The sequence below is a fragment of the Camelus bactrianus genome, chromosome 5, assembly GCF_048773025.1.
Source record: "Camelus bactrianus isolate YW-2024 breed Bactrian camel chromosome 5, ASM4877302v1, whole genome shotgun sequence".
Lineage (NCBI taxonomy): Eukaryota > Metazoa > Chordata > Mammalia > Artiodactyla > Camelidae > Camelus > Camelus bactrianus.
In genome coordinates this window covers 98,876,890-98,887,966 of record NC_133543.1, presented here as the reverse complement: position 1 = coordinate 98,887,966, position 11,077 = coordinate 98,876,890, and the positions used below count along the sequence as shown (strand labels likewise).

General features: G+C 43.4%; 1 protein-coding gene and 1 pseudogene across 2 annotated transcripts in view; one reads left to right on the top strand and one right to left on the bottom strand.

Moving 5' to 3' along the window:
- Nucleotides 1-319: 319 nt before the first annotated feature.
- LOC141577758 (ATP synthase F(0) complex subunit j, mitochondrial pseudogene) lies at nt 320-2,295 on the top strand (annotated as a pseudogene).
- A 1,634-nt stretch (nt 2,296-3,929) lies between these two features.
- Nucleotides 3,930-11,077, bottom strand: part of EFHD1 (EF-hand domain family member D1) — a 36,600-nt gene continuing 29,452 nt past the window's right edge. For both annotated transcript variants that reach the window (XM_010948179.3, XM_010948178.3), the window contains one exon: nt 3,930-5,254. In XM_010948179.3, coding sequence (XP_010946481.1) covers nt 5,120-5,254 — 135 coding nt within the window. In that variant the 3' untranslated portion in view covers nt 3,930-5,119. The remainder of the gene's footprint in view (nt 5,255-11,077) is intronic.

Genomic DNA, 11,077 nt, shown 5'->3' with positions numbered 1-11,077 from the left:
AGATGACTGGATAAAGAAGATGTGGTATATTTATATAATGGAATACTATTCAGCCATAAAAAACGACAACATAACGCTATTTGCAGCAACATGGATGTCCCTGGAGAATGTCATTCTAAGTGAAGTAAGCCAGAAAGAGAAAGAAAAATACCATATGAGATCGCTCATATGAGGAATCTAAAAAAAAAAAAAAAAAAAAAGAACATAAATACGAAACACAGACAGACTCATAGACATAGAATACAAACTTGTGGTTGCCAAGGGGGAGGGAGGTGGGAAAGGACAGACTGGGAGTTCAAAATTTGTAGATACTGACAGGCGTATATAGAATAGATAAACAAGATTATACTGTACAGCACAGGGAAATATATACAAGGTATTGTGGTAGCTCAGAGCGAAAAAGAATTGACAATGAATATATGCATGTTCATGTATAACTGAAAAATTGTGCTCTACACTGGAAATTGACACAATATTGTAAACTGACTATAACTCAATAAAAAAAAAAGTTAAAAAAAAAAAAAAGATAGCACCAAGTGATCTTTCCAAGTTGTTGGTTGTTGGTTGGGGCCACCTGAGCCACTGGTCCTGCTCTGAGATGCTTCAAAGCCTTATTAAGAATGTTTGGATTCCCTAGACGCCCTACTATTCCCAAGTTTACCAGGAGATTTAGGTAGGGATGGCGTTGATGGGCTTCATCGTTTATAAAATCAGGAGTGCTGATAAAAGAAGTAAAGCCTTGAAAGCTTCCAGTCCTTCACCTGCTCATGGTCACCGTTAACCAGCTTTATGTGGATGGAACGTCAGTCTGGCCATGTTTGTTGGGAATGTGGGACATTGTGTTGACCTGTAGACGTACCACTGCCCTCATGCATGAATAAACATATCTGTAAAAGCCACACACACAGACAAAAGAACAATACCAGTGTACCAATACCAATACCATGTGGCAGAGTGCCAAAAATGATTGGTTTTGGAAAAGAGAGGAAGGGAACGGGGAAACTGACCCCTATAAGGTCCCATCCTCAGTGCCTCCCTAAGCTGTAGGATTCTAAGTTGACCTCCGGGACCTCCCACCATCAGTCAGGCTGGTGAGCAGGGATGTGGTCAAAATCTGGCCTGGTGGCTGGGCATGGTCAGCAAGAAGAAATCTGAGCAGGGACAAGGCCACAGGTGTCAGGTCACATGGTCAGCCAGGATGGCTCAGCAAGTGTCAGCTGCAGGGGCGTGGCAGGTGAGCAGGCAGATTGGCAGAAATCTCTCCAGGCTACTTGAGAAAGAGGCCTCAAAAAAACAGAAAAGCTGGGTAAGTGGGCCTCTGCACTTGGGGCCAAGACAGCAGCCGGGGCTAAGCATTTCTGGGCCACCCTAGCCTGGGATCCTTTGCGTGTGACTTTAGAGACCCAGAGCTCAGGAGGAGGCAGAGCTATTAGTCGTGGAGGGTGGAAGATAGAGCGAGACCCGCATGTCCTGAGCGCTAAGTACATGCCAGACGTGGAATCTGCCAGGTAGACAATCATCATTCCCATTTCGCAAATGAGGACACAGACGCTCAGTTAAATTACTAGCCTTGAATCTGACTCCAAATCCCATTACATCACACAGCCTCCAGGGCAGTGGCAGAACTGATTTGCTTTTTAGTTTTCCCTCTTACTCAGCTAGAGGAGAGCCTTTAAGGAGTAGACTCATCACCTTTCTAGTGAGAGAGATGTCCTCACAGTCTCTGCCGCCCTCACTCTCAGAGCTGTCCCCTCAGGCCACGCTCCCAGGTCAGGGGCTCAGAAGGGCCCTGAGTCAGTGGTAGTGGCCCTCCCTCACCCATCTGTCTGCTCCGACAAACCTGGTACATCCTTGTGAAATGAACACGCCTGGGAGTGGGGCTGTCATATGCTGGGCAGCATGCGAGGCCTACAGCAGTGGGTAAGGCAGAGTTTTTATCCTTCAAAGAGTTCACAGTCCAAAGGAGGAGGAAGAGAGGAAAAGAGAAGGATACTGCATAAGGTTGTAAGAATAACAATAAAGACTTGAGGTGAAGTGGGAATCCTGAGAAAGGGTACCTCACCTAGCTTGGGAGCATCAGGAAAACTTTCTGGAGATAATCTACAAGCTGAGTCATAAACAATGCCAGGGGAAGGGAGGGAGGGAGTGCCAGGCAGAGGGAAGAGTGTGTGCAAAAGCCTGGAGGTGTGGCACTTTCTAGGAACTGCTACATGTTGTGTGTTCTGGGAGTGTACCATTTGGAAGGAAAGAAGGGGGGAGGGAGGAGCAAGAGATGGGGGGGAGGGTGAACTGGGGCCAGATCCTGAAAATGGGGAGCCAAAACCTGAAGGAGATATGTTAGCAACAGTTTGCAGGTTATAAAGATTATTCTAATTGCAGGGTGGACAGTCAGGGCAACATGAAGACAGGGAAACCAGTGAGGAGGCCACTGTAGAGACACGGATAAGAAGCCAAGAAGGCAATGGCCATAGAGAGGGAGGAAGGGAACTGTAGGTGAGAGGCAGGAAGGCAACACTGTCTACAGGGCTGCGTCACCAAGAGGGGATAAAGAAATCCAGTCCCTGGTCTGTGTAGTTCCATAACCCAATAGCCGTCCTTTTTTTCCTTAGGTACTTTCGTATTACATTTGCTATCATTTACAATCAAGAGATTTTAGCTCTTACAAGGGCCTTGCTGTCCAGAGTAAAAAGACATTTGAAGTAATTATACTGTTGTCTGCATTCCTTCCTTCTTTTTTAAAAGAATTTTTATTAATAGACTTTATTTTTGGGGAGCAGTTATAGGGTTACAGGAAAACTTAGCAGAAAGTACAGAGTTTCATATCCTCCCTTCTTCCTCCCCCTCTAGTTTCCCCTATTATTAATATTTCACATAGTGTGGTACACTTGTTACAATCGATGTGCTTATATTGAAGCATTATTATTAACTGAATAATTACATTAGGGTCCACTCTTCGTGTTGTATCTTCTACATGGGTTTTGACAAATGTATGATGACCATTATAGCATCAACAAAATGTTTCACTGCTCTAAAAATTTCCTTTTATCCCTCCCTCCCTGCCCCCAACCCCTTGATAACCATTAATCTTTTTCACTATCTTCAGAGTTTTGCCTTTTCCAGAATTTCATACATTAGGTATCATATAGAATGTAATCTTTCCAGACTGGCTTTCACTTAGCAATACGCATTTAAATTTTCTCCATGTCTTTTTGTGACTTGACAGCTCATTTGTTTTTGATCACTGATTAATATTTCTTTTCATCACTGAATTAATATTGTATTGTACGGTTAGACCACAGTTTGTTTCTCCTTTCACCTATTGAAGAACATCTTCGTTTCTTCTAAATTTTGAATTTTGAATAAAGCTACTGTAAACATTCATGTGCAGGTTTTTGTGTGGACAAGGGTTCTCAGCTCATTTGGATGAATACCAAGAGGCCCGACTGCTGGATTATACAGTCAGGGTCTCTCCAGTCATATTTCATGTCCATTTCCTCTGGTGGGGAGGATGCAGGGTGACCCCACCTGGAAAAATGATGCCTGAGAATTGTAGGCCTTGGGTGTGTGCAGAAACAGAAATGATCCTCCCTGAGGAGCTAGAGGTGTTCTCTTAGGCTAGGTGTCTTTACCTAGGTCCCCCAAATACCTTGGAATTATACATGGGAGGGAGGGGGTCATTGGCCCTCATCAGAGTTTCAAGGGGTCTAGGAAGCAGGAAAAATCAAGCTACAGATTTTATCTACAGCTTAAAGACTCCTCAGTGATGGGAAGAAGAGCAGCTGACAGACAAGCTTGGTACTCAGAATGCCCCAGAGTGAAAGCCAAACTCTAGCTACCACTCCTCACTCTGCTTCAGGGCTAGATGTGGTCCCTACAGAAACCGCTCTTCTCTCTCCCCCATTTCAAAGAAGACTAGATGCACATTGACGTGATGGCAAAGTCCATTTGCACAGTTTATTGAAAAAGAACAGCTGTAAGGTAAAAATGCAGACGTTTTCTTTATGATAAAGACAGCAGTTAAAAAAAGAGAAGTAATAAATATGACGTTAGAAATTCTTTTATAAAATACAACCAACCCCTGATGTTTGTGAGCAATCCCAAGAATTTATAACGTATAAAAATTTGTGCTGCAGGAATAAGGATGGCTTCACCTCAGCACCTTGGAGCGAATGTTGCAAACTGGCTAGATGGTGAGGATGGTCATGACTTTTGGGATTTTGAAAGGCTCTGGATTTGTCATTTGGGAATGTCAGGGGTCTAGTGCAATAGAATTTGCAGTGTCAGAGTTAACAGGAATTCTACTCATTAATTCACTTATAATCATGCTTTCATTCTTACAGTTAAGTAGCTCAGTATTTAAGAGTAGAAAAAAAGAGTCTAAAGTGGGAAGGATGACGAAAAGAGTAGATCTAGGGGGAATGCTAAGAGGGCAGGAGAAAGCAGATGAGAAGGAACAGAACTTCCTAACTTGTCGCTATTTTGTGTCATCTTGGCAGCATGCCGAGCCCCCTGTTGGAAAGGAGATAGGCAATAAGTGGTCCAGCCTGGCCAACTTGTCCTGCCTGCTTTAAACCTCACCATCATCAAATGACAGAGGATACCAAAGCATGTGACAGGATCAGGCTAAGAATGAGAACAGGGAAGCTGGATGAGAAATAAAGGAGAGAGGGGCAAGACGGGGAGAGGTGCAGAAAAGGATTACCCAAGGAAACAGGCAACATTAACATCACAGGCCTCTGGGGAATATCTCCTCTGAGGACCACCAGAGAAAAAGAAGTTTGCATACAAATTAACACAGTAGACCACTCTGTGACATGGAAGGATAGAGGGAGAAGGAAAAAGAAAAGGTTGCCAGGTAGAGGCACATTCTGGCTGCAGAGAAGGGCAGAGGAAGGTGAGCAGGAGACAGAGGCAAGGGGGGCTTCTGGACCCTCTGGGAGGGGTTCCCACAAGGAGATGAGAGCTGCCCCCCGCCACCCATTTGAGACTAAGGAGTTTGCCTTGGGCAAGGGTGTGGAGCTGATTGGGGCAAAGGGTCAGCAGGGGTGAGGATGCCCGGCCAGCTCTCCCCAGGGCATCTGTGAGGCACAGCTGAAGACAGAGGTCAAGGTCAAAGCACCTAAGTACTGAAAGCGGCCTTGAGTTCCCGGAAGGCTGCCTGGCGAAGCCTCCTCTTCTCCTCCACGCGCTTCCGCTCATCTTGCTCCGCTTTTAACTCAGCTTCAAACTTACTGGCAGAGGACAAGGCTTGTACCTGCGGAGAAACAGCGAGAACAGACCAACAGAGTGAAAAGTTCGGAAAGAGAAACTTGGAGCTGGAGCAGCCCATCAAACAGAACTCGGTAGTCTCTTTGAAACATACAGTTTTCCCTGAATGCCTCTGTTTTCATTCAGTACTGTTTTTCTTTCCATGGTGCCCACTAAAAATTTCAATTTTCTCTGAATCAATCCTTCTAACTCTAAATCTACTTCCAAATACTACATGTGTTTTTCTGGTATTGTGAGTGGGATTTGAATCTGTCTTCAATAATACCATATCAGATAAATCCATCGTATCCTCTGTTCTAGGATTGATTCTCTCTTTTGTTTTTTTCTCTCTGTGTCTCATCAATTTGGTAAATTTTGCAAACACATTGGGTGTGTACACTATTTTTCATAAAGATTGCTAAATTGCTCTCCAAAGCAGTTGCTCCAGTTTGCACCCCACCATCATGGAATGCAAATACTCATTTCCCCACGACCTTGCCAACGCTTATCATTAAACTTTTTCCTGTTTGCCAATCTGATAGGCAAAAAAAATTAGCACCTTCTTTTACTTCCTTTAGTGAATTACCCATTTGTATCCTTTGCCCATGTTCCTATTCAGCTGGTGAGTTTTTTTTTTTTCTTTAATTTGCAATTCTTCACATAGTTTAGGTTTAATTTCTCATTATGTATTTTTCAGGTACTTTTGTCCGGTCTTCTGTTTTTTACTTTTATTTTTTTGTTTGTTTTATGAGGGAGAGGCAATTAGGTTTATTTATTTATTTATATTTGGAGGAGTTACTGGGGATTGAACTGAGGACCTCGTGCATGATAAGTGTGGGCTCTACAACTTGAGCTATATCTATCCTCCCCTTTCAAAGGATCTATTTTACTGGGTTTTCTTCTTCTTTGAAGCAGTGCGTTTGTCCAAATGTACAATCTGTATGTATTATTAGATATGTAAAAAGTGAAAAGTAGGAAGGCATTTAAAAATAATAGCCGCTTTCTTTCTTTTTAGTTTTCCTATGTGAATGTGTGCGTGTGTATGTATGTATATATATATAGTTTTATTTTCTCATTCAGTTCTTAAATCTCCTGCAATTTATGTGAGGGAGGGAGCATGACGGAGGGCTTTACTTCGTTTTCCTAAGTGGAGAGCCAATTGTTTCAACACCTGTTATTGAATAGCCCATTCTTTTCCCACTGATTTGAAAATGATATTTCTCATATACTAAATTCCCATATGAAGGAGATCTGTTTTTATTATTTTCTGTCCTGTTCCACTAACTGGTTTGTTTATTCCTGAACCCACACTACATTATTTAATATTAATGCTTTATAGAATGCCTTGATATTTACAAGTAAATAGTCTTTTATCAGATGGAATAAGCATTTTGTTTTCTTATTTCATGTGTTATCATGAATATTAAACTTCACCCAATGCCTTTGAGACATCTAACTGAAACGATCACATTTTTCTTGTTGAAGCTACCTGTGATATGAATGTATTTTTAAAATTACCCTTGCAATCTTAACGTAAATTTCAAATGTTATAATTGCACTCCACTTCTTAATGTTTCAAGATTCTTACAGCTATATTCATTAGGCTGATAAAATTTTTTTCTGATGTTATTTTTATCTTATTTTGTCATCAGAATCATAATGACTTTAGAGAATGAATGTGATATAATTTTTGACAATATGTTTGAATTATTTTTATAACATTGAAAAATTGTATAACATTAAAGAATTAATCCCTAAATACCTAGCATTTTAGTATTGGGGGGGGCTAGGCAGGGTTGTTAACTTTCTAAATGTCTTTATAATTCATCATTTTCTGTTTATTTTTTCAAATTTGTAGAAAAGCATTTCCTTCATTGAGTTTAAATTTTTCAACTTTTTAATTTTTTATTCTATAAGTTTCAGCTGTACAGCATTAGAGTTCAACCTCTGTGTACGCTAGAGAGTGATCACCACCACGAGTTTCGTTACTCCCCAGCACCATACAGTTGACCCCACCAGCCTTCTTCCCCTCTGGTAACCACTAGTCTGCTCTCTGCATCTGTGAGTTTGTTTCTTGAGTTTTTAAGGATTTTAAATGGATGTATCAGCATCTCTTATGGTTTTTAGCTGTGGCCATCATCTTCTCTATTTCTCCTCGTTTCTCTATCACTGGCTTCCATATCTGGGTGTCTTATTAGTCAACTCCCCGGTCCACTCATCCAACTCTCTGCACTGCTGCAGCTGAGATTTACCTTTCCCTGCAATGCTCCTTATTTAGTCCATTCTGATTTTCATTTCGTTACATCCATGGTGGCCCAGTGCAGATTCTCATATCTCAGTGAAAAAGTGTAAGATCCTTTTTTCTAACTTCTCCCTATACTTCACAGGGGTCCATTTCTGAAGACAGGATACCAAGGAAATTACCAACAGGAAGCGTGTATTATGTTTTCACTCTTTCCAAATCCAAATAGGGTCAAGGAAATTATGGTTTCCGAACCTCCGAGGCATTTCTTAGGCCCCTGCGGCCCTGCTCTGGCCTGGTCTCCCTACGTTAGCGTCCCCAGAGGCTGCGCTTTCTTGACTATGGGAAGAAGTCCGAGTTGTAATCGCTATCTCCCCAGCCCCCCACAGTGGTTGTAGAACCCTGCAACCAGGGTTCAAGCCCCTATTCCCTGCCCTGTTAGCCTTGCCCTAGTTTGCTCTCAAACCAGAAATGGACACCTGACAATTTTTGCAACAACACTTGTCAAGGTACCTTCAACTCCCAGGACCTGCATTTCGGCCTGACACGCTTCACCTCTCCCCTCCCACTCCGCCAAGTCCCACCCGTAGACCAAGGACTCTGTCTGTTCCCCCCCACAGGCTGAAAACATGTTTTTCTTAGAAATCTCACAAGGACTGTGTCTGGACCCATTGGGAGGTGAGGATTTCCAGTTTGCGCTGGGCCTTCAGTAGGACTCAGCCCCCCTCCCCTCCGCTCTTCCCCACAGCAGTCATCCAGACAGCCACCAGCCTCATGGGTCCTGCCACTCTCAGCAGCCCGTCTCCTCCTCCCTTGTTTAGAAAACACAGAGGAATGCGGTCCATCCACCCTGAACTCCTCTCACACCTATTTTATCCTCCCCTTTTTTCCTGTGCTTCAGGGTGGGCAGGGAAGTGAGCCCCTGGGCACTTCATTGAACATCTCTAGGCCCAGAGGTGTATTGGAGCCAGCCGTTGGATTTTCAGGAATTTTATGAGCTGGTTGTTAAATATAGCCATAATTAGAAATTAGATTTATACACATTCACAATTAAATTATATTACAAACAAAAGTAATACACAAAAGTTGTCATTGCCTGATTATTTTACTACAGTTTACTATTATCTGTGTTCTTGAGGCCGTCCATGTCTAGTATATCTCTGAGGTGGAAATCCTACATGGCGACGTGCTACTGTGGATCTTCCCAACTGCAGCTTCAACATCCCATTGGCAGTTTGAAAGCAACCCTGGTGGGAGTATTCACACCTTGGAAACCAACAAATACTACAAACTAGGGCTTGAATATTATTTCATTGAGTGTCTAGACCATCTTTTCTTTCTTTTTTAAAAATTTTTTCTTAAGTTGAAGTCCTATCAGTTACAAGTGTCAGTTTCTGGTGTACAGCACAATTAGACGATCTTTTCTTAAGAAAGTGAAGGGAAAATGCTAAAAATGCAGATTAAACTTAAACACATGTAATGTCTGTAGGCTTTACATTATGAATAGCTCCAAAATTGAGAGAATGTTCTTCCAATATTTGAAAACTATTATCAAATTCAGCAATGATGTTACTCATGTCACTGAGGAATGGATGAAGTTCTGACCTATTCCTTTCACTTTTTCCTTACAAAAATAGTGTATATTTAATTATTTGTAAATAGTGTGCTACTCCCCTTTATATCAGCAAAATATATTATAAACTTTAAGTGTGTATGTGTGTGTGTGTGTGTGTGTGTGTGTGTGTATATATATATATATATATAGTCCAGAGAGCCAGTTGCTAAACATTTACCAAACCACTAAGCCTCAGTTTCCTCATCTGCAAAGTGGGTCAGCAACACCTACCTCCAGAGTGCTTGTGTGAACGTTAGAAAACACACAAATCCAAAGCACTCAGCAGACGGTCTGGCCCATCATCAACACTCACATGTCTGTTAATCACCCCACCTGCCCACTCCTGGCCAGCTCAGAGGAGGATTGGGAGCCCTTGCAACTCCTTCACTTGGGGGCCTTCTTCTCCACTATAAAGGTCTACCTCTTCTCTTGATTCTATGACCTCCAAGTCAATGTCACATTAATCACCCTACTATTTCTTTATCGTCATGTTTCCCTCTCTCTGGACCACTTCCCTGTGACCTAAAAACATGCCAACATCTATCTTCTCTAGGCTAAAAAACCCCAAAAAGTTCTTCCCTGATCTTGAGCTACCATCCCCACTATGTCTGGGCCTCCTCTGTGAACCTTCTAGACAGAAAAGCCAGCCATGAGATCTCTTTTCCCTCAGTTCCCATCCACCTCTTACCCTATTCCAATCTGCCCTCCACAGTGAATCTCACCTCTCAAAAATCTCCACTGACCCATTTGCTGGACCCAAGACTTCTGCTGTGGCCGCATCTGATTCAGTCTCTTCCTGAAATTGCTCCTGTCCTCCAGAATGGCATTTTCTCCAGGGTTTCCTTGTATCTGTGGTTCCTTCCTTCCCCACCATCTAGTCACCAATACGTTCTGCCCTTGGTCAATCCCCTCTAGTTGTTGGATTTCAGCTCATATCTTGTGAAGATAGTTCCTGTGGTCTGTGTGGCAGGGTGTCCAGAAAACATCCATTTCCTCCCTCTTTCTTCCTATGAGATGCTCCCCTGGCACATGGCCCAAGGGTCTAGGGGAGACTGAACTCATCCCTGGGCTCCAGGAGAGAGCCCAATCAGGGTAATGATATTCTAGCCCTTGCCAGTGGTTGGTTCAGGAATGGACAGGTGTGGACAAGATTATTCCATGACCCTCAGTATCTAGTATCCCCATCTTCAGAATTACAGCTGGGCAAATAGATCTCCAGGAAAAAAAAAAAAAAGAGGTATATTGTAGCCTCCCATTTATCTGGGTATGCCCACATTTTATCCAACAGGACCTGAGCAGAAACTATTAGCAAACAGCAGTGTGCCCTTTGGATGAAGGAGCAGGTCTTCCCTTTGCTTGAAGTCACCTTGGACTTAACAGTAAAACTCAGCTTATAACTTTTTCTCCTTTAATCATTCACATTCCAGGTTGGGGGTCCTGTCTTGATTTTTTAAAGTATCACCAACCCCTGGTGACACGGCTCCAATAACCTTGAGGCATTTTACTTTCCGCCTCCAATCAAGTGATCATGAATACTGAGAGTTCTAGGGAGTTGGGATTCACCCCCACCTCCCCCCCCAGCCCCATCGTCACGTTCTTAATTGGCCCTACAATTCTCCCGATGTCTACAGCAGCCCCCGAGTCCAGCCTCTCCTCAGGCAAGTCTGTCCCCGTACTGTGCGCCGTCACTCACGTCAAGACCCTGCTTAAGCCCTCTGAGAGCCCCAGCACCTGCAGAGCCCACGTAGAGCTGGGCGAGGCCTGGGATCAGCAGGCTGGGGAAGGCCTGACTTTCAGGGGAACCCAGAGCGCCCTGTCCAACGGTGTCCAGTATGAACAGGGGCCAGCCTCCAAACGCTCCCTGCCCCCAGGCCTTGGAGCCTTTGCTCCTCCCGTTCCCACGGCAGGAACGCCTTCCCTTCCCTGTTTACAAGGTGACTCGCCATTCATCTCTGAACATCTGTCGCAAAGGC